The sequence below is a fragment of the Pongo abelii genome, chromosome 3 (genome assembly GCF_028885655.2).
Source record: "Pongo abelii isolate AG06213 chromosome 3, NHGRI_mPonAbe1-v2.0_pri, whole genome shotgun sequence".
Lineage (NCBI taxonomy): Eukaryota > Metazoa > Chordata > Mammalia > Primates > Hominidae > Pongo > Pongo abelii.
In genome coordinates this window covers 181,232,816-181,257,225 of record NC_071988.2, presented here as the reverse complement: position 1 = coordinate 181,257,225, position 24,410 = coordinate 181,232,816, and the positions used below count along the sequence as shown (strand labels likewise).

At 37.7% G+C, this 24,410-nt stretch overlaps 1 protein-coding gene across 35 annotated transcripts in view; it reads right to left on the bottom strand.

Annotated features, from left to right (window-relative positions):
* The window catches only part of RAPGEF2 (Rap guanine nucleotide exchange factor 2), a 257,227-nt gene that overhangs the window by 88,778 nt on the left and 144,039 nt on the right, over nucleotides 1–24,410 (bottom strand). For 3 of the 35 annotated variants that reach the window (XM_054554666.2, XM_054554667.2, XM_063723715.1), the window contains exon 1: nucleotides 3,680–4,549. The exons of 28 other annotated variants lie outside the window; for them this stretch is intronic. In XM_054554666.2, the coding sequence (XP_054410641.1) occupies nucleotides 3,680–3,739 (60 nt within the window). In that variant the 5' untranslated portion in view covers nucleotides 3,740–4,549. Of the gene's footprint in view, nucleotides 1–3,679; nucleotides 4,551–4,584; nucleotides 7,268–24,410 lie in introns of those variants that run through there. 4 more of the 35 variants (XM_054554664.2, XM_063723714.1, XM_054554665.2 and 1 more) reach the window with 3 other exon arrangements.

The following is a 24,410-nucleotide window of genomic DNA, read 5'->3' as shown; positions in this document are numbered from 1 at the left end:
ATGATTTCAAAATGGATAGATGCATTATTGACTCAGCCAAGCAATGAAAGTTTTATAAAATGATTTTGATCATGATATTCTTGCTGCTTGGAATGTCACATATGCCAGGGAAAAGATAGCTGCAGGAAAAAAGCACTTTTTCAAGTTGTGTATTCCACTAGTTAATACTAGCTCTGATAATTATGCAGTCTACACACCTGAAGTAGACTAAATTTGGTCACATAGGGGTAGGTAGTATAAGTCTGTGGTTAAGGCAATGGTTATAAAATCAGACAAACCAGGGTACCAATGATGGCTCTACCACTTACTAGCAATATGCCCCTGAAAAAAATTCTTTTTAATCTCAGTTTTCTCATATGTAAAAAGGTAATACTGTTTCTTAAGAATTAAGTGAGATAATATGTAATATAGTGTCTGCTATGCAATATGTTACTCAATAAATTACAGCTACTGCAATTTATTCCCTATATTTAAGTAAGGCACTTTCTTATGTGTACTACCATTTGTATTATTATTTAATCATGACTTGGGCTGTGATTTAAGTATAGCATACTACATAAATCAATTTCTACAAAAATGTAAAATTTAAAAACATGTTATCAGTTTGATAGCATCAAATTAATTTATTTTAAAACTTTTTTTTAATTTACAAAGTTTCAAATCCATCCTATATTGGGGAATTTTCAAAGGCATCTGAGCTGGGCAAAATGGGGAGAGAAGAGCTCCACTTTAAAAAAACAAAACAGTTGGTAAATTGAGTAAAGAGACTTTTAATGCTGACAATTTCCCTAACTTAATGAGCCTATAAAACTTTTTTTCATCTACCATCTATTAACAGTCTATTCAACTAATGGTCTACAGCAGTCTTTTGAAAAATGCAATCTCATAATACATTTCTGAAATGTTAGCAATCTCCTCTTATTTTAAAAAGAAACCACAAGATTTTTACATTTTTATATTCACAAAATCATGAGATTCCTCCGAAGACTAACTGAAAAGCACCACATGACTATAAAAATACAGCCCAGTGCTGGGTGCATTTCTGGTGACACATGGGTATTCATCTTAGTATTATCAATCAACCACATAAAATGGAAATGGGGGGAGGTGTGATAAAATATGTAAAATTTACTAGTTAAAAAGGTTGAGACTTTATTAATCCAAAAATTTAAAGAGAAATTCAATGGTATTTATCGTACGTCTATTATGTGCCAGCAAGTGAGGTATGCACTGAATGAGACAGACAACAAATAAAGAATAGAAGCCCATGAGATCTGAAAGGTTCTGATAAAGTAGAATAACTGAGCTTACTATTTGTGCCTAATCATAGCTTTAAAAAAAGGCCCCCATCCCAAATTTAATGGTTTTTGTTTTCTAGCACTGCACTACCTGCTGCAGCCAAAGAAGCAAAGCCACTTAAAAGCCCACAAACTTTTTGAAGAGGCAAAAACAGAAGTATTTGTGAATTTAATAAATTCTATTCATTTGAAATTAGCTCTGACACCATAAAGCCTCACAGGATGAAAGAGGGGCCTTCTCACTCATTTTTACCCAACAACTATATTGACTCACTTATTGAGAGCCTGAGTAATTATTTTCTTATTCAACTCCTCACACACACAATTAAAATTTTAAAGGTCTGATTATTACACAGCAAACTCAATAGAACCAAAGGACTAGTCAACAATTATACAGCCAGACCTTGATATTGTAAGCTGCCAACTCTGCTGCATGTGACATCTTGAGATGGCAAATTCTAGTATTTCAAGTTCTAACCAAAATATCATGGGCAATACCACTCACATATTTCTATAAATTGCTTGATCCAAAGTTATTTTATCGCTACTGTTACTTTAGTCTAATATCACTCTAAATTGTAGCAAAATATAGGCACTTGTCAGGAAACAAACAGGCTTACAGAATAAGATCAGGGACTCTAGTTTAGGCACTATTGGGTAATATCTGTCCCAACTGGCCTTCACATAAATGTAGTAATCTGTTTTCCTCCTCCTGGCAGTAAATGGTTTTAACAATTTTCTTTTCTTTTTTTAAATAAAGATGGACTTCACTATGTTGCCCATAGTAGCAAACTTCTGGCCTTAAGCAATCCTCCCACCTCTGCCTCTCAAAGTGCTCGGATTATAGGCGTGAGCCACCACACCCAGCCATCAATTTTCTTTGTTCATTAAATTTATATTATTATTCATTTAAACACCCCCACACACAAACATACACACACTTTAAGAAAAGACATATGAAAAAGGTAAGTAAAAAGCCTAGGGTTTAACTTCTGTTTCTAAGGTTCCTCAAGTATAGCTTAACTAACACTCTTACTTTTACCTGGAAAATCATGACTACAGAAGAGTTTAATTTCAAAGGCCCCATTAAGAAAATCAAACTACAATGGAACTTCTTTACAACAACCTTTCCTACTAGTGAAATTAAGTTTAGGGCTGGTCTTTTTCTGGATCTGATCCAAAGAGAGTTAATTACTGAAGTACCACGAGGACCTCATGGTAAGGGGCTGGGCTCTCGGCGCAGCGTCATAACATGCTTCCAACACAGCCGCTGCCTTAAGCGCAGCTCGCATGGTTCATTCCTGAGGTGAGACAGTGCGCAAAGAATCACTTCGTCTAAGAACATCTCTTGGATTTAGTTGGTAATTTTGTTCATAATGATGAACAAAACCAAATTATACTCATGAACCTCAGCATCTAAATATTCTACATTCATGGCCTTCTATCTATAAACTTACAAAGCCTCAGCGACTTATTTCCACTTTTAAAGTTTACCATCTCATCTTCTTTAGAATACATGAAAGACAATTCCTGTACTTTAATAACCTGCTAGATGCTAGGATGTAGAAGTAGGCATTTCAAAAATACTTAGACTACTATACAGGCTGCCTAAATTTATGCGTTTGCATTTTGAGGATTGAATATATTTATGTATGTATCAATCATGTGAATTTGTGTGATGCCAGAAAACTCCCAACATGGTGATATAAAAGTAGCACCATGAGAACTCACATTCCTGAAACAGGAGGCTCTGACTTGGTGTTAGGCATAGAAAAGTCTTTCTCGGTAGCTGGCCATGGGATTTCAGCATGACAAACACATAGCTGACTCATGGGATCAATTATAAAGAAGCAATAATTTTTTGTGGCATTAAAAAAAATCTGTGTTTTCATAAGTGATGAATACATGTTAAGAAATCAGATGAGTCCCACTGATCGCTTTATTACCAAATCAATAACCAAAGCTCTCCCTCCTACACTCAAACCTACATGTGAATTCCTCACTACAGATTCCCGTTCTCAATAACCTTTCTGATGATTTCTCATTAAATTCAACTACAAAAACATTTTTTTGAAAACTATTCAAGTACTAAGTCGAAGCTGAACTGTCAAGCTTTAGTTTCTGAATATAAAAATTAGCTGCCCAATATTTCTCAGTATTAGTGATTTTGCTTTAAATAAATTGCTGGTCTTGCTTCAAATTTTTAAAAATTACAACACTGGAAGAACAAGCCAGTTTTAATGCACCCTCCCCTCCTCCAAGCAGATTATTATACCTTCTACAAAAACGGTTTGCCCTGAAGAGAAAGAGCAACAATTCCCATTTTAAAGCAGTTCTCTATGATGTGCTATCAAAGCACAAGCAGCATTTGCGATACTTACTGAGTGTTTCTCCTGCTGGCCCATAACTCCATGGTTAGCTGGGATTGCTAGTGGTTTCATAATGAAGAAACATATGCTGAACTGAATTTACACATCATGTACCAATCTCTCACGATGGCAAGTCACCCTCTACAGCATTAAATTAAAAGAAAAGGAAAAAAAAAAAAAAAGAGGGAGGAGGGAAAACCAAGCTGCAGCTTAAAGTGTCACTACTGGTAAGCTTAAAAACCCTTCACACTTGTAGACCAGAAAAGGAATCCGAACAACAGTGTTCGTCTCCATTTTTATAACATTGAAACTCTAACCATCCTAGGCTATGACAAGACCGAGAAAACCTCACACAGCTCTCGGTCTTCCAAGAGAACAAGATCATTTCTGAGATTGAAGAACAAGAGGCAAAAGAAAAGGAGAGAAAAAAAAAAAGAAAAAAGCTAAAATGGCTGACTGCACACAGACTCCCCTCAAAAAGGCTTAACACAGAATTATATTAGTCAGGGTGGTATAAGAACCAGGCTCTAGCATTCAGCCAAGCATTGTTAATACCCTTGTTTCATCTGCAATCACACATACAGAACCCTCCAACCAAGAGAAAAAAAGAAAATGAAAGAAAGAAAAAAATCAGGGCAGAGCGTGTGAATCGGGAACTCCTCCCTAGCTGCTAATGATGCTGACAGAGTGGTGACCAGTGATCTCTGTCCCACTCCACTAACCAAGTTTGCACAATTAATCTTAGCAGCATGACACTGATGGACATTTAATTTAATGATGTCTGTCCCTCACACTCAACACAAGCATGCCTGCTAGCAAGAGAGCCACTAACAGAAACACAGCACATGCACACACACAATCTCAAAAATCATGAGTCTGAATGCAATACACCAATATAATTACATTATTGTGCTTACTTTGGAGGACCATGGCTGCAGGCAGTTGGCATAGCAACGCACAAGGAAAGCCATTTCCTGGATAGAAAGCTTCCTTTTCTAAATAAAAAATTCCTCTTAGGAAACAAACGGCATTGCTGCTTCCTGCAGAAAGCAAGGCACTGTAGTCTGTCTCTTAACCTGCAAGGCTCACACTCAATGCAGTTCTAGTGATGTAAGTGGATTTCTCTCTCACCCTCCCTCTCCCTATACACGCTGAAATATTCAGCTCAAATGGTACACACATTCCTTAAGACTCGCCCCCTCCTCTACTTAACCATTTCACTCATTAAGGTAGCAATGGACAATTCAGATAAAGTAACAAGCTCTTGCCTGTATTCTATCAGCGGCTGTAGGTTAAGCAAGTCTCAGAGGGATGGAATCCATTGATTGCTGACTCCAAATAATATCACTGAAGACAGGGTGGGAAAACGGAGCAAGGACTTACTTGAACAGCTTTCAACTAAAATATGATTTTTTTCACCAAGGTGAAGATAAAGGAATCAATGTGACCTCTATCCCATCCTCAAATATTGCTGTGCTACAGTAAACAGGTATCTATCAAAAATTTATAAAATGCATACTTGACAAGCTTTGTATACATTTAGACGATGTGATTTTCACAAACACCCATACACACACACACACACAGATGCACATATTGCCTTGCAAATAATATAAAAAATTAACCTACCCAGGTTTTTTTTTAAAAAACTGAACCAAACTTCAGAGGTAGAGAGTTGAAATAAAATGCGGATACATTATTCTATTATAAACTCTTAATTTCATGTACGTATGTAGGTATTTGAAAGACTGCATTATACTTGACAAAGAATAAGGACATTTTAATTCTGAAACACTGTCAGCTTTTCACAATCAGGTTTATCTATCAATGGCACATGTAATAGAAAATAGACAGAAAATGTAGCATTTTTAATAATTGACTTTGGAACTGTCAGTGCTTGCTGACTTGTGTTTCTTGACTACTGCCTAAGACTATACCCACCCTATTCTCTTTCCTTCTTTCTCCTAATATCTAAAGGCAACCATTCCCACCACATCACTCTTTTGGATCCTTCTTCCCATCCCCCCAACCCCTTTTCTTACATTACCCATTATCCTTCTTTTACCACGTATGCTTAACCTCTGCCCCACAACCAGAGTCCTCCCCACGAGCTTTTAAATGTGCAGGTCTCTCCCATCTCAAAAACCAAACAAAAACAGAAACATTCTCCAGACCCGGTATTTTCCTATTCCTCCACTTCCCAACCAAATCTCTCAAGAATCTGTTTTGGTTTTCGCCATTCCTCATCCCATGGAATACTTACATGATGAACCATAGTGATCCTGTTATGCCATTTCTACATCTAAGAGTTTCCTTAACATCTCTGTCCATGATCAATCCATCACAACATCTGTTTATTACATTCTCTAATTTTTCTCAAATTTAGATTTCTCTTTGTCTTTGCTGTTATCATCCCACTCCAATCATTTTTTGCCTTGAGAACTGCAAAAGTCTCCTTAATGAATTGTCTGGATTCTAACTCCATCCATCCAACCTATTTACCATACCACCTCCTGATATCTTATATAAAAACTAAAGCCTGATCATTTTGCCCTCATCCACTAAGCTCCTTTTACAAATGAAAACAAAACACTTCCATGGCTTCCCACTACTCCTGGCATAAAGACCAAAACTCTTATCATGGTCTGCAAGATTTATACATTTTCCAGACTTACACCATGCTCATGGTCACTCTCTGCACTCCCAAGTTGCAGGGGTTGCTCTTGCCTCCTTGATAGACAAAAGCGCCTTTGCACATGTTATTTCCTCTGCCTGCAACTTTCCTTCTTCCTTCCTTTCCTGACTGATGCCACCTCCACTCCCAAAAACATACTGGTGAAATACCCTCAGAAATCTCATGTTAGTGTTTATCCCTTCATTGAAGCACTGATTTACTACCGTTGTAATTCTGCATGTAGTCCCAAGAGTATTTAAGCAGTTAGTGTCTGCTTCCTCCACTACGCTCTCATCTCCACGATGGCTGGTGCCATGTCTGTCTGTGTGTACTCCTGTGTTCACCGCACAAAGCACTCACATTCTTGTTGAGTGAATGAACCTTCCACTGACTGGGAAAGGGCACTGGAAAGACCCCATTTAATCCTCTAGACTAGTTTCTGTCAAAATTCCAAATATTTTTCTATAATAGATATAACTAACAACTTAAAAGTAAACTGTTGCCAAAAGGTAGAAGCAACCCAAGTGTTCATCGACAGATAAATGTATGAATGATATTCATACAAGTGTGGTATATGCATTATTCAGCCTTAAAAAGGAATGAATTTCTATTACATGCTACACCATGGATAAAACTTGAAAACATCAAGCTAGAAATAAGCCAGTCACAAAAGGACAAATACTATATAATGCTCTACTTTAGATACCAGAGTAGTCAAATAGTCAATTCACATAGGCACAAAGTAGAATGGAGGTTGACAGGTGCTGGGGGAAGGAGGGATTGGGGAGTTATTGTTCGATGGCATAGAGTTTTAACTTGGGAAGATCAAAAAAGTTCTGGAGATGGATGGCGGTAATGGTTGCAAAAACAATGGGAATGTATTTAATCCCACTGGCCTTTTACACTTAATGATGCGTAAAATTGTAAATTTTAATGTTACTCATATTTTATCACAATTTAAAAATGTAAATGGCAACTCAGGGATTAAATAATCAAGTTCTACACCTTCCATCTGGCCCGTGTCCCACAAAACACATATCCATGTGCCAAAACACTCCTCTCAAGGTTAAGTCAAATTACCCCCATGCTGATGGTATCTGACTTTATATATGGAGGTTTCCAATTGCTTGCCTCTCTCTGGAAAATGTGTGACTTATCTCAAGAAGGAAACTAACCTAAACGGGAAACCTGATAGATGAAGTAAAATCACACATCCTTAGGCACTGATGCTTTTCTGTGCTAAGACTTGGCATGATCTCTCTCTCAGCCTGGCTCCATGCCTACAACCTACACAACTTAAAACTCATAATTGTAATACAGAAATTTCATTATCCACACTATCTTGTATGTTGAAACACAATTATGGCAGGTTATAATATGCCAAACACTGCTAAAGAAATATAAACAAAGGATTTAGGAGAAACCCATATTATAGATTTTATACAAATAAGAAAAAATCACACTTACCTTGAAGTTCACTCTAATTTGGGTTATATTTACCCCATTCCTTAACCATTACCAAGTAGCATTAACTAGATCTGGTTAAGAAAAAGAACCATGTAAGAACTTTCTACCCTGTCAATAACATCCAATGACTCCAAATCATCAGTAACAACACTTCAAAAAATTGGAGATTATATAGTTCAGGAAACTACTTAATGCAAAGGCTTTCCATGCTATATTTAATATCATTATATTCTTTTTTTTCCACATAAAGTATTCACTTTCTAATTACTATGAAATTGAGAAAAATGGTCTGTTCTCAGTAATGATTAATCATACTTAGAACATATACAGTGTTTAACCATAGATCTCAGTGTGCTTTACAAACATTTAATTAAACTTCATCAAAACACAAGGGAATCAAGAGAATAATGTACTTATCTTTCATAGAAAAATAAAGTGTATAAGATTATAGAGTTAGTAGTATAGAAGAATGCAAAATAGAATTCTAGGTTTCTTAATACCACTTACTTCACTTAATAGTTAAACATTCCCTCTCCCCACTACCACAGAGGAAAAACTATAGAGGCTGGGGAAAACTTGTGGGTATAGCAGAAAGAAGTCATTCTTTGATACGAGAAAACAAGAAATTTTACAAACTGGATTTTTAGTGTTTCATTGTTTCCCCAAAAAATGTCATTTTAAAGTGCTATTTTCTATATGAGTACATCAAACTAATCAAGCACTAAGCCAATGCAAAATAAAAGATGGTAGATATGGTTAGAAGTTTTAGTTCTCTTTTCCTAAAGCCAATACATCCCCCATTAATAGTGCAATTTCTTTTAAAAGAAAAGTTGATTATCTGATAAACTTTATATTTTAACTCAATCTTACATTTTCACATCATCTGTTTCATCCTTGGGTATACCTCACACAAGTCCTTGACACACCGCACCCAAAGCAGTCACAGAGGAAATCTGGGCTAAAATTTCATTTTTCTACTTTCATAAAGTGAAATGGCACTTCTGGTTCATTATTAAAAATAATTTAATTATGATTTAAAATGTGAAAGAAACCAATGCAATGGCTGACACATATGAAATGCTAACTAAACATCTAAGTGAATCTAAATAGTCTTTAGAAACACAAAGAATCTGTTGAGTTCATGTTCAGTATCAGAAAAACCTAACTGGGAGTTCAAAAAGATCACCATGATTTACTCCACAGATACGTTTCAAGGAAATGTTAAAAAAATAAGTTTCTGACAGCAAACTGATTATGTTGCATCTGATTTGTAATTGAAAAATTATGTGGCAACTATCTATAAGAAATATACAAAAATTATGTGGCAACAATCTATAAGAAACATTCACATGGAGTATGTTAGAAGGGAAAGATTAAAAGATGACATGACATGGAGACATGCAGAAAAACAAAGAAGCCTGTAAGTCCATGAGAAATTCCCACGTGGGGCTTTTAAAAATGCACTTACTTGAAAAACGGGCAGACTTTAGCAGCAGATTTAACAAAGCTTACTTCATTTCCTAGAATCTATCTTTTAAAAAGGCCAGACTTCACTTACAAATCTCTGCTCAAGGTTTCAGAGGTGGAGTCCTTGAACAGTGGTTGTGAATTATTTCCATGCTTTTTCTAGGGGCGAGGCCCTAGAACGAGGCCCCCCACTAATATTTCACACATTAACACGGCATATGTAAAAGAATATTATCTTTATTATTAATTTGACTGTAATATATTCCCTTGGGATTAATATGTTGCATGAGCACAATGATCTGTTAATTATCCCTCTGTTTTTATTTAAGAAAAACAGGAAATACTGCACCACAAACTGGAATTATAAGTTAGATGAGGGGAACCGCACAACACTTATCTGATATTGTCAACAACAGACTGTGCTTTATCCCTAGTGCTTGACACATAGTGGTTGTTCAAAGAATGAATGCATAAGTGATTCCATATAAACTTCAAAACTAACCTATTAAATTCCACACTTTAAGATGGGGAACCAGACACAGGATGGGTGAGTAATTGTAAAAGATGTCTAATTTCTTTACTGACAAAATCCGGAGTTTTAAATAATTTGATAGGCAAAAAGAGTAGGCTAAAACCAGTAAATTTAAATTTAACAGGAATAAATATAAAGACCTACATGAATATTATCAAAATGTCACTTGTACAAGAACAGGATGGGGAGGATCAGGCTTAAGGAACAATTCACAGGTGAGTGGGAGGTAGAAGGGGTTATCTATAAAACAGAGCAAGCCAAAAGCTCTCTCTGAGCCAATGTACAATCCCCAAAATCTTAATATAATCTCAGGTTACATGATCAGACTTATGGTATCCAGAGCAAAGAAGACAAAATTCTACTGTAATCTGCACTGTAGGGTATTACAGGACCTATGCAAACAACAGCAAGCAGTAACTGGTTTAGGAAAGCCACAAAAAGCTGGTAATATTTAATACAGAAGAAGAGATTTAAAGGGTGGATCTTTGTAAACATCTCAAACACAGTTATATAAAAATGGAATATTCATATTTACTTGTGTTGCTTTAAGAGACCTAGAAACATGAACTAAAATTATGGAGAGGCAGATTACAGCTAACCATAACAGTTTCCTAATAATTATCCCTTTCCTATAATAAATAATAACTGTTAGGATTTACTAAGTTCAAGAATTTCTTAATAATTAACCTTTTCCGGCTGGGTGCGGTGGCTCATGCCTGTAATCCCAGCACTTTGGGAGGTCGAGGCGGGCGGATCACGAGGTCAAGAGATTGAGACCATCCTGGCTAACACAGTGAAACCCCATCTCTACTAAAAATACAAAAAAAATTAGCCGGGTGTGGTGGCAGTGCCTGTAGTCCCAGCTATTTGGGAAGCTGAGGCAGGAGAATGGCGTGAACCCAGGAGGGAGAGCTTGCAGTGAGCCAAGATCACACAACTGCACTCCAGCCTGGGTGACAGAGTGACTCTGTCTTAAAAAAAAAAAAAAAATTAACCTTTTCCTGGTGGGGCACAGTGGCTCACGCCTGTAATCCCAACACTTTGGGAGGCCGAGGCGAGGCAGAAGAATCACCTGAGGTCAGGAGTTCGAGACCAGCCTGACCAATATGGACAAACTCCGTCTCTACTAAAAATACAAAAACTTAGCCAGGCATGGTGGCGCATGCCTGTAATCCTGGCTACTTGGGAGGCTGAGGCAGGAGAATCACTTGAACCTGAGAGGCGGAGGTTGTGGTAAGCCGAGATCACGCCACTGCACTCCAGTCTGGGCAACAAGAGTGAAACTCCGTCTCAAAAAATAATAATAATTAACCTTTTCCTCTATAAAATAATAACTGTTAGGATTTACTAAGTTCTTACTTTGTACCAGGCACTGGGATACAAATTTGATACTCATTCTGTAAAGGATGAGTGTCAAATACCTGTGCTAATTGTAATTTAAAAATCTTAAAAGTATAGGCTGAATGTTAGTGGTTACAGAAAAGAACTAAACTGCATTAAGTGGTTCAGCCAGAAGATTCTTAAGTCCTTTTACACTCTTAAGGTGGTCTTATCTAACATGGCTGTTACCAAACATCAGCTGGCGGGAAAATGCAGGTAGAAAGGCTGATATAATATAGAATCATAGGAAAAAAAACCACTACATTAATGGAAACAAAACTGTTTGGGGATAAGATTTCCTCGTAATAATTCCTTCATTCCAAGATTTTCGCCTTTCTGTTTTGGCAGTGGGAGGGAGAATAGTAAAATGCCCCTTACTTAAAAAAAAAAAAAATTAGGCTGGGTGCCGTGGCTCACACATGTAATCCCAGCACTCTGGGAGGCTGAAGCAGGCGAATTGCTTGAGCTTAGGAGTTCAAGACTAGCATGGGCAACATGGCAAAACCTCGTCTCTACAAAAAATTAGCCAGTTGTTGTGGTGCACACCTGTAGTCCCAGCTACTTGTGAGGAGAATCACTTGAGCCTGGGAGGTCAAGGCTGCACTGACCCGTGACTGCACCACTGCACTCTAGCCTGGGTGACTGAGTGAGACTCTGTCTCAAAAAATTAAAATAAATAAATAAATAATAATAAAAAACTATAGTGACAATAGGACAACAGTTTAGAAGTTTTCTTCTTAACGTCCTTACTTAAAAATTAAAAGTTGCCAAACTTAGAAATGGATTAAAGATGATTTTAAACAATAATTTGAATTATTCAGATTATATATAACTAGATACTAAGTTTCACAGAAGTTTTTTTAAAACTCTTTGATTTACTTATATTTTTTCAATATTCTTAAATATTACCAAAACACTTCCAACATTTTCTGGTACACAAGAAGCAATTTTATGAGTGGTATTTTTTTCACCTCTAAAAACTATGAATAATTTTAGACAACTGTAAATAAGTTATTTCAGTTCATTAAAGAGTCATACCTACAAAAGATCTTTCTGCAAGATTTTGGCTTTCCTTATTATATTATTAGTGGGCCTAACTTTTAAAATACACTAGTTACACGGTCATCCCTTTGTTATGAAATGGTGCTACTTACTAGTAAAAACTTATCCTATTGGAATGAAGCTAGAAAGGTTAAAAAGAAAAAAAGATAGCTGTGCTTTATTAACGAGAGATACATGGTCAGAAAAGGAAAAACACTTAACTTGTAACAAAAAGATTGATTCATCAACCAAAGTCCATAACTGCTGCAAATATAGCTCAGTCATCATTTCTGGATATTGGACATTGGACATTCTATGCCCCAGTCTCTTTCTTCAAAAGGCACTTAAATGGTGTACTTCTAAAGTGGTTAAATTATTTGATATGTATCTCCTTTGGGCCATATTTTAAGTTTAAATAACATAAAAAGCAATATATGTTAAGTTCATTTTTAAAAATGAGTAATTTCATAGATTGGGAATGGGAAAGACCTATGTCTGGCTTTCTAACATTTACTACCTGAGTGACCATGAATATTGAACATGTTACTTAACCTCTTTGGCCAGTGCATGCTTATCTACTGACAGGGAAATACAGAACTGTGGGCTAGTTTCATTGACAAAACATATCAGTAAACATCTAGCAGACTGGTGTATCATAAACCTTCAGTAAGTGTCAATTTTATTCTCTCTACAATATTCTAAAAAGTCAGCTGCATTCAAGCCTCGGCCAACCCATTAATTAATGTATAGTTGTCTGGGACTAAGTTCCTTGTGCTGATATCCTTGTACAGACCTGTTAAAGCAGGAAGATCTATAATGCCACTCCTAGAAATACTAAATAATGCTAATTTTGCAAGTTTGATCCAAAGATACCAATACCATGATTCAACCACGGTATTACTGAGACCTGTATTATCTGTTGTGCAAAGGATATACACAATGGCATATACTATCTGCTTTCAAAGACCTATTGAGTCTTCAGAAATTTAATATTTAACAAATACATTTTTATTTTTAAAAAATCTAGTGTCTGGAAATAAATATCAAACTACGTAAGTTTTCAAAATGATTTAATAGTCTTTCTAAAAGAAAGTGACAGTAATTATAAATGGACGCATTAACCAACGGACTTTACTACCAGAAATAGAATTGTGCCTGCCCTTTTGTTGTAATTAAATACATTCCAGACAGGAAATGCTTCTAAATAAACTTGCCTGAAAAATAAATAAATATAGAAGACCATCTCAATATAGAAAATATTTTAAATGACACAAAAATTTCTAAAATATTTTCTTGAGAAAAAAGTCAGCCTACCGATACAGCCACATGAGTTTAAGATAACAACATTCAATATTCCTTTCTATAAATAAATGAATAAACAAAGAAAATACACACCTAATTTCTCCCTCTCCTTAGCAGCTCTAAAAAGGCATGGAGAGTATTTTACTATTCATATTTTAGTTACACTTTGAAATTGTCAGTTACTACCATTTTGATATTTAAAAACCAAAGACAATACTAGAATATTTAATTGTAAATATCAGATTATCATTATTAGAATTGCTAACAACTGGCCAGATAGTTCATGTTCATGGAAGATTATGTTACCTAGGTGTGTCATAAAGTAGCATTTCATATTATTAATACAGGAAGGCATTCAGTCATTAATTCTACAACTGACCCCCAAGACTTTAAATGGGACAGGACAAGAAACAAGAAATCGGGGATGAAAGAGCTCATATAGCCAAGACAATACTAAGCAAAAAGAACAAAGCTGGAGGCATCATGCTACCTGACTTCAAATTATACTACAAGTCTACAGTAACCAAAACAGCATGGTACTGTTACAAAAACAGACACTTAGACCAATGAAACAGAATAGAGAACTCAGAAATAAGACTGCATATCTACAACCATCTGATCTTCTACAAACCTGACATAAACAAGCAATGAGGAAAACATTTCCTATTTAATAAATGGTGCTGAGAGAACTGGCTAGCCACATGCAGAAAACTGAAATTGCTCCTTTCTTACACCTTTTACAAAAATTAACTCAAGACAGATTAAAGACTTAAATGTTGATATGATTTGGCTCTGCATCCCCAGCCAAATCTCATTTTACAGCTCCCGTAATTCCCAAGTATTGTGAGAGGGACTTGGTAGGAGATGATTAAATCATGGGGCGGGTCTTTCCTGTGCTGTTCTCATGATAGTGAATGGGTCCCATGAGATTTGATGGTTTTAAAAATGGGAATTTCTCTGCACAAGCCCTCTCTTTGCCTGCTGCCATCCACGTAAGATGTGACTTGCTCCTCCCTGCCTTCCGCCATGATTGTGAGGCTTCCCCAGCCACATGGCACTGTGAGTCCAATTAAACATCTTTCTTTTGTAATTTGCCCAGTGTCAGGTATGTCTTTATCAGCAGTGTGAAACTGACTAATACAAATGTAAAACCCAAAACTATTAACAATTCTAGAAGAAAATCTAGACAATGCCATTCAGGACACAGGCACGAGCAAAGATTTCACAAAAAAACAAAACAAAACAAAACAAAAAACACCAAAAGCATTGCGACAAAAGCAAAAATTGACAAAATGGGATCTAATTAAACTAAAGAGCCTCTGCACAGCAAAAGAAACTATCATCAGAGTGAACAGATGACCTACAGAATGGGAGAAAATTTTTACAATCTATCCACCTGACAAAGGTCTAATAACCAGAGTCTATGAGAAAAAAAAAAATTTACAAGAAAAAACAGACAACTCCATTAAAAAGTGGGCAAAGGACATGAACAGACACTTCTCAAAAGACACTCATGCAGCCAACAAACATGAAAAAAACTCAATCACTGATCATTAGAGAAATTCAAATCAAAACCACAATGAGATACCATCTCACACCAATCGGAATAGCTGTTATTAAAAAGTCAAGTAACAACAGATGCTGGCGAGGTTGCAGAGAAAAAGAAACACTTACATTGTTGGTGGGAGTATAAATTAGTTCAATAATTGTGGAAGACAGTGTGGCGATTCTTCAAAGACCTAGAGGCAGAAATACCATTTGACCCAGCAATCGCATTACTGCGTATATACCCAAAGGAATAGAAATCATCCTATTATAAAGATACTCACACGCATACGTTCATCGCAGCACTACTCACAATAGCAAAGACATGGAATCAACCCAAATACCCATCAATGATAGACTGGATAAAGAAAACGTGACACATATACACCATGGAATACTCTGCAGCCATAAAAAGGAACAAGATCATGTCCTTTGCAGGGACATGGATGGAGCTAGAAGCCATTATCCTCAGCAAACTAACAAAGGAACAGAAAACTAAACACTGCATGTTCTCACTTTTAAGAGGGAGCACAGGGAGGGGAACAACAGACACTGTGGCCTGCGGGGGGGCCATACGGGGAAGAACATCAGGATACATAAAGCTAATACATGTGCTTAATACCTAGGTGATGGGTTGATAGGTACGGCAAACCACCATGGTACACGTTTACCTATGTAACAAAGCTGTATATCCTGCACATGTATCCTGGAACTTTAAATAAAATTAAACTAAAAAAAGAAATCAGAGATGAATTTCAGAAATCATGTTGGTCAGTTCAACAGTGTGCTAGACATAAACAAAATGTACTGATAATCTATGAAATGCTTACTAAAAGATTGTCTTAGAGCAAATGTATAAAAAAACCTGTTTTCTGGATGGGTTATATTTTACAGGAAGCAAATACTTTTTCCAAGACATAAAGCAAACTTAAAATCTGTTCGACCAAAATTTAAAAGTATGTATCATTAAACTCAGTGAAGTTTTAAGATTAAAAACAAAATTAACAAGATATTAATAATCCAATCAACTACTACAATAAAAGTAAAAACACAGTATGGAAGAAAATGAGACTATTTAAAAAAAAATTTATCTACCCAAAAACAATGCATGAACCTATGGTGACCCCTTATCACGTAGAATATTCATCTGGCCATTTCAGTTTTCACCAAGGGAGACCCACCATTTCAGATTTGAGTAGTTGAGACAACATTTCTGGTGCCTTTCCAAAGGCAGCTCTATCCTCTCAGACAATTATTTTGCTTTATAGTAGCAGATTACTGAAAGAATTTTGAATGTCAGAGCACAGTCATGAGTTGCCAATCACACTTTGTGGTAACAAGGGAAACTGGCCACTTATGTCTTAATCTAAGAACAAGGAGACAGAAAAAGAATGAAGGCAGCACAAAGGCACCAGTAAAAAAAAAAAAAATACACTATATATTCAAAATAGAGCAAAAGAAAGAGAAGAATTCTAGAAATAAGGTAAGGGGAGTTTTGAGTTTTAAAGAAGTTTTAAAAATGGCTACACGTCATAACGGCAGAATGACGGGGAACACATTCCGAAAAAGGCGTCATTGGGCAACTCTGTCTTCGTACAAACACCATGGGAGTGTACTTGCACACACCTAGCTAGGCTCTATAGGATAGCCTATTGCTCCTAGGTGACAAATCTGTACAGCATGTCGCTGTACTGAATCCTGTAGGCAACTGTAATACAATAGTAAGTATTTGTATATGTAAACATACCTAAACATGGAAAAGCTACAGTAAAAATACTGTACTATAATCTTACAGGACTACTGTTGTGTATGTGGTCGTTCACTGACAAAAATGTCATTATGCAGCATAGGACTATTTAAAGTCTCATGCCGGTGGGGCATGTTGGCTCATGCCTGTGATCCCAGCACTTTGGGAGGCTGAGGCAGGCAGATCACCTGAGGTCAAGAGTTCGAGACCAGCCTGGCCACCATGGTGAAACCCTGTCTCTACTAAAAATTAGCCAGGTGTGGTGGCACACGCCTGTAGTTCCAGCTACTTGGGACGCTGAGATGGGAAAATCACTTGAACCCACAAGATAGGGGTTGCAGTGAGCGGAGATTGTGCCACCGCACTCCCGCCTGGGTGACAGAGCGAGACTCTGTCTCACTAAAAAAAAAAAAAAAAAAAGTCATGCTGTATTAGCTACAGATTTTGGACTTGTCAGCATCCACAATAGCATATGCCAATTCCTGACTATCTCCTTCCCTTAACACTCCACTGGTTCTGTTTATTTGCAGAACTCTATTATACTATGCAAATAAAATCTGAAAACCCAGTGAATCAAAGCTATAAGAGACTAGTTCACAAAGTATGGTCTCAGGACCCCTGAGGGTCCCCAAGACTCTTAAGGAGTTCGTAAAGTCAAACTATGTTTTCATTATGACATTAAAATGTTACTTGCTTTTTTCACTGTGCTCATGTGCAAAAGCAAAAACGGGTAAAACCTAACTGATGTCTTAGGATATACCAAGACACTGGCATCACTACTACTATGTAACTACTGTTATTACCAATATGGTCCTTGTATTCTTTACCACCACTCACAGTGGCAAAAAAAGAAAATGCCAGTATTAAAGTGTCCTTGATAAAGCAGTATTAATTAATTACATTAAATCTCCACCCATTAGTATACGTCCTTTTAATATTCTGTATGATGAAGTGAGAAGTTTGCATAAAGCACTTTTCTTACAATGTACAATGGTTGTCTCAAGGAAAAGATGTGCAATTATTCCAGTCGTTTAAGTGAACTGGCAGCTTTTTTCACAGAAAAACATTTTCTTTTTTTTTGAGATGGAGTCTCGCTCTGCTCCCCAGGCTCACTGCCAGCTCCGCCTCCCGGGTTCACACCATTCTCCTGCCTCAGCCTCCCGAGTAGCTGAGACTACAGGCGCGCACCACCACCCCCGGCTAATTTTTTGTATTTTTAGCAGAGACGGGGTTTCACCGTATTAGCCAGGATGGTCTCGATCTCCTGACCTCGTGATCCGCCCACCTCAGCCTCCCAAAGTGCTGGTATTGCAGTCGTGAGCCACCGCGCCTGGCCACAGAAAAACATTTTCATTTGAAAGAACAAATAATAAAAAAAAAAACAACTATGGTTATTCGGAATTGGGTATCTGGCAGGTATATTCTAAAAATGAACAAAATGAGCTTGTCATTTGAAGAAAAACAGCTGATAATACTTTGCTAATGATAAAATTTGAAGTTTCAATTAAAAGAATTTTGAAAAACATATCTAACACAGTAAATTTGACAGCTTCTTAATAATTAAGGCCCTTTCTTTATGAGATCTGTGGTGGTATTAACAAATGTGATTTTTCTTTATATTGTATAATGTGCCAAAATTCAGAAGACTGTTTAACCCAGTGACCAATGCATGATGTTACAAAAGTATGCATAAGTAAAAAGATCCTTTCATTGTGCAATTAAGACCAATGGGTTTTAATAAAAGAGAGTAAGGCAAGTTACACTAACATGGTTTTAAATTCCTCATTGCAACTGATCTTTAAGAAACCACTACTGGTCAAATTTTGGTGCAGTCTTTGAAAAAACACCTACAATTATTTTTGAAAGCTGTTAAAATACTCTTCCCTTTTCCAACTACTTACGCATGTGAGGCCAGATTTTCTTCATATACTTTACATACTTCAACCAGAACAGCGTATCACAACAGATTGAATACAGACAGGAGAATCCAACTGTCTATTAGACCAATATTAAACATATTCGCTAAAGTATAAAACACTATCATTTTTCTTATAAGTTTTTGTTTTATAAAATATTTTCCCCTTAAAAACCCTCATGTTAATGTGTAATGTGTGTATTACTATTTTTAAGTTAATCAATGGATACATATTTAAAACTTTTTGTTTCAATTTCTAATGTGGTAAATAATAATAAAAGCTCATTAGAGCCAAAAAGTTTTTTTAGAAGTTTAAAGGAGTCCAGAGATGAAACTGTTTGAAAACTGCTGCAACTAGAAAACAATCAGCCTCTCTTAGCTGATGTGAAAGAATGCAGTTGTCAACTGTCCTTAGATTTCCTGTTTACACCCACTTCAGCAGAACCCTCTGACTGACAACTTAATCCGCTTGCAGAATAGCTGGCCGCTCTTTCAGTCTAACCAAAGTTAATACTAAAATTTAGGCAAAAGTTTATACTACAGAGTAATTTTTAAACTGAGCTGTCAAGTATTCCTCAAAAATGCCCACTGTAAATGACATCAAGAATATCAACGATGCTCAAGTATTCTCTACATCCCAGTTGGTTAGGGATATGCTTATTTCATAAATTAACAAATGGCAAAATGATCCCTTTCTAAAAAAAAACTTTCCTAAGTGTTCCAAAAGTCCTGATGATTCAAACATTTTTTTAAAGGTTCAGTTTAAATTTTTGTATAAAGAAATACAGGGCCAGACGCCTGTAATCCCAGTACTTTGGGAGGCCAAGACAGGTACATTGCTTGAGCTCAGTAGTTCAAACCCAACCTGGGCAATATGGCGAAACCCTGTCCCTACAAAAAAACCACGAGTGTGCTGGCTCACCCCTGTAGCCTCAGCTACTAGGGAGGCTGAGGTGGGAGGATCTCTTAAGCCTGAAAAGTGGAGTTGTGTGTCCGGAATTGGCGGGTTCTTGGTCACGCTGACTTCAAGAATGAAGCCACGGACCCTCAAAGTGAGTGTTACAGTTCTTAAAGATGGTGTGTCCAGAGTTTGTTCCTTCAGATGTGCCCAGAGTTTGTTCCTTCTGGTGGGTTCGTGGTCTCGCTAACTTCAGGAGTGAAGCTGCAGGCCTTCGCAGTGAGTGTTACAGCTCTAAAAGGCACACCTCTGGAGTTGTTTGTTCCTTCCGGTGGGTTCGTGGTCTTGCTGACTTCAGAAGTGAAGCTGCAGACCTTCGCGATGAGTGTTAACGGCTCTTAAAGAGGTGGCACACCCAAAGTGTAAACAGCAGCAAAATTCATTGCAAAGAGCAAAAGAACTAAGCCTCCACAGCGTGGAAGCAGACCCAAGCAGGTTGCGGCTGCAGACTGGGCAGCCTGCTTTTATTCCCTTATCTGACCCCACCCACATCCTGCTGATTGGTCCATTTTACAAAGAGCTGATTGGCCCATTTTACAGAGAGCTGATTGGTCCGTTTTGAAAGGGCGCTGATTGGTGCATTTACAATCCCTGAGCTAGACACAGAGTGCTGATCGGTGCATTTACAACCCTCTAGCTAGACATAAAAGTTCTCAAAGTCCCCACTAGATTTGCTAGACACACAGCACTGATTGGTGCATTTACAAACCTTTAGCTAGACACAAGAGTGCTGATTGGTGTGTTTACAATCCCTGAGCTAGACACAGAGCACTGATTGGTGCATTTACAAACCTTTAGCTAGACACAGAGTGCTGATTGGTGCATTTACAATCCCCTGGCTAGACATAAAAGTTCTCCAAGTCCCTACCAGATTAGCTAGATACAGAGTGCTGATTGGTGCATCCACAAACCCTGAGCTAGACAGAGTGCTGATTGGTACATATACAATCCTCCAGCTAGACATAAAAGTTCTCCAAGTCCCCACCGGGCTCAGGAGCCCAGCTGGCTTTGCCTAGTGGATCCCACGCCAGGGCTGCAGTGGAGCTGCCCGCCAGTCCCGCACTGCACTCTTCAGCCCTTGGGCAGTTGATGGGGACCGGGTACTGCAGAGCAGGGGACGGCAACCGTTGGGAAGGCTCAGGCAGCACGGGAGACCACGGGGGGTGGGAGGCTCGGACATGGCAGGCTGCAGGTCCCCAGCCCTGCCCCATGGCGAGGTAGCTGAGGCCTGGCGAGAATTCAAGTGCAGGGCGGGCGGGCCGGCTGGCAGTGCTGGGGGACCCGGCGCACCCTCCACAGCTGCTCGCCCAGGTGCTAAGCCCCTCACTGCCTGGGCCAGCAGCGCCAGGGGGCCGCTCTGAGTGCGGGGCCGGCTGAGCCTGTGCCCACCGGGAACTCGCGCTGGCCCGTGAGCGTGAGGCGCAGCCCAGGTTCCCACATGCGCATCTCCCTCCACACCTCCCCGCAAGCAGAGGGAGCCGGCTCTGGCCACGCCCAGCCCAGAGAGGGGCCCCCACAGCGCAGTGGCGGGCTGAAGGGCTCCTCCAGGATGGCCAGATTGGACGCCGAGGCCGAGGAGGCGCCGAGAGCGAGCAAGGGCTGCTAGCACGTTGTCACCTCTCAGTTGCAGTGGCTGAAATGACGCCACTGCACTCCAGCTTGGGTGACAGAGCAAGGGACCCTCTCCAAAAAAAAAAGAAGACTGCTAATAATTGGTGAAAGGGAAATGTCACAACTTATTTTGAGGTTTTATTTTCTAATACCCTCAAATGCCTTCTGCATTGTATTGAAACCACAAATGGCAGATTACCATTGACATAAGACATCTGAGTAAAAATCAAGACAGCCTGAGTATTTTCTTTTTCATCCTCAAATATTTCCCTTTGTAATTACTCCACTATTTATCCAAATTGGCAATTCATATTACAGATTTGGTCCACTCTGCTGCCATACCATTTCTCCCCTAGGCCAGCTATTCCAAATGTTATATTGCATCCAACTACCACCTGTCTTCCACTTAATTATTATTATTTTTATTTTTCCATAAGTTATTGGGGTACAGGTGGTATTTGGTTACATAAGTAAGTTCTTTAGTGGTGATGTGTGAGATTCTGGTGCACCCATCTCCCGAGCAGTACACACTGCACCATATATGTTGTCTTCTGTCTTCCACTTGAAAGAAAGGAAGATTTAAGGGGGTGGGAGAGGATATCTGATCATTTACTGAGTCCATAAGAAACTGCTATAATACAATTATTTAGTAAGGTTTTAAAAATAGATTCTACAATTACTTTTTGCCAAAATATCTTTAAAGGTATTTTTTAGCCTATGTGTAATTTTATTTTACTTTTTTGCCTTGATATTTCCCAATACGAGTAATTTTAATTATCACAAAGGATGCTAGGCAGTACATCTGTAAAATGGATATGCTCAGTCAGTCCAGTTTACTACTAATATACTTAACCCTACTGAGCTGTATCATAAAAATGTTAAGATGGTAACATTAATGGTATCTGGGTTTCTTTAACCAAAAAAGAAAAACAATTAACTTATGTATTTTAAATAGGTGAATTGTATGGCATGTGAATTATATCTCAAGCTGTTACTGTGAAAAAGAAGTGGAGGTTTGTCCCTGATCAGTTAAAAAAAAAAGTTTACTATTAAAATAGTATAGATAATACTGACTAAATGACTAAATTTTTCAGAGAAAATAAGGGGGAAATTTTATATAGATAAGTATGTATAGCATTATTAGGCATTTTTTAATTATCTTAATATAAATAATTAAAATATTTTCTTTCACAAGTGATTTAAAACCTAACATCTATATAGTCCATAAAATGCTAGAGTTTTGTCCAGAAGTCAGCAATATCTTCCAGCTAACAGAGAGGCATTTCAGGCTAATAATGTTTTAAAACTGCATTCAAAACCAAAAGAGAGTATTTCCAATCACCTGATATTTCAAACAGTGAAAACAGACAACTTACAACAGACAACTGTAAAAAGATCAATTCAGCACTGGCAGGAAATAGGTCTGAATATCAAAGTAGATTTTTCCAAAAAAAAAAGAGACTTTTTTTTAAATCAGCATGTAGCTCTGCAAAATCTCATGACCAAAAAAAAAAAAAATCACATGAGAAGAAATGAAACAGTCGAAGATGAAAAGCATCTTCGCTGTTGCAATTAAAAGCTAAATTTTAGCCAAGTATATTTAAAACATGTACAAGCACAGAGAGCCACCAGTATTCACAAGGAGAGGCAAGACAAAGTGACAGTGATCTTTTCGACAAATAAATTGCTTGAAATATTGCATGACTTGCTACACAACACCCTTATTACTTTCAATTTCCAAATGCAACCAAAAGATGGGTCCAATTATGACATCAATACAAGCTTTCTTTCAAAATAGAATGAAAGAACAGTAAATCCCAGTGGACACCGGAGTTCTGTAGCAGAGATGATGTAATATATAAAAATAGACATCCTTCAACAGAAGCTGAAACTTGGGTAAACAGCACACTGCATACCATTCTCAACTGCCTTGCATGAATTTACAATGCATGCTGTTAATAGCATGAGAAATCGTTTTATTTTCTAAACTATTTCCTGATTTACATTTCAATTTCTGTACATACGCTATAGTGCAATTTCCCAATCCATATAAATTAAATCAACATAAATACCTGATTGTAACTGCAAGAAAGAGAGTTAGTCCCCCCAAAGCAAGGAGGTTGAGACCACTATAGCAGCTTTAACATGTTGCATTTTGCCAAAAATTGCAGCACACACAGCATAGTATTGTTACATCCACCTATTGTTCAGAGACTTTTCCACAGGGAGCTTTCTGCAGGATGTTAAAATGCAACATAATCTAGGGTAAAGAGGAAGTAGTAAACCTGCTGATAATGGGTGTGAAAAGCAAAGGATACTTTTGACACCACTTTCCAAAGACTCTTCTGATGAAAATATAAAGCATCAGGCATCCAAACAATAAATTTTAGTAAAATTTGTGGCGGGTTTTATTTGTATGTATATCACTCTCTAACACTCTCTCTTCATTCTCTTTTCCATTCTTTATTACCTAATTCAGTTTTCACATTTCTATTTAGCTTTCCTGGATTAAAGAATAATCTGCTTGAAACTAATCTACCTCAAACTCTCACTCACGTATTTATATTCATATACAATATGGTCATTAAACACTATTGGAATAGAAAGTACTGCCCACAAAGCAAATCATCAGAAATTAATGAATTAGAGCTATTTAAAGTTTCATTTTGAAACATAAATTATTTTGGCCGGGCGCGGTGGCTCACGCCTGTAATCCCAGCACTTTAGGAGGCTGAGGTGGGCGGATCAATTGAGGTTGGGAGTTCGTGACCAGCCCGACCGATATGGAGACACCCCGTCTCTACTAAAAATACAAAATTAGCCGGGCCTGGTGGTGCACACCTGTAATCCCAGCTACTCGGGAGGCTGAGGCAGGAGAATCGCTTGAACCCAGGAGGCAGAAGTTGCGGTGAGCCGAGATTGCACCATTGCACTCCAGCCTGGGCAACAAGAGTGAAACTCTGCCTCAAAAAAAAAAAAAAGAAACATATATTATTTCTACTTTCTTCCCCCTGAATACCACCTAAATCCCTCACCTTTCATTCTTACTCCAGTTGCCATGTTATAGCCACCACTTCCATTTCCATTACTTAACTAGGTCTTGT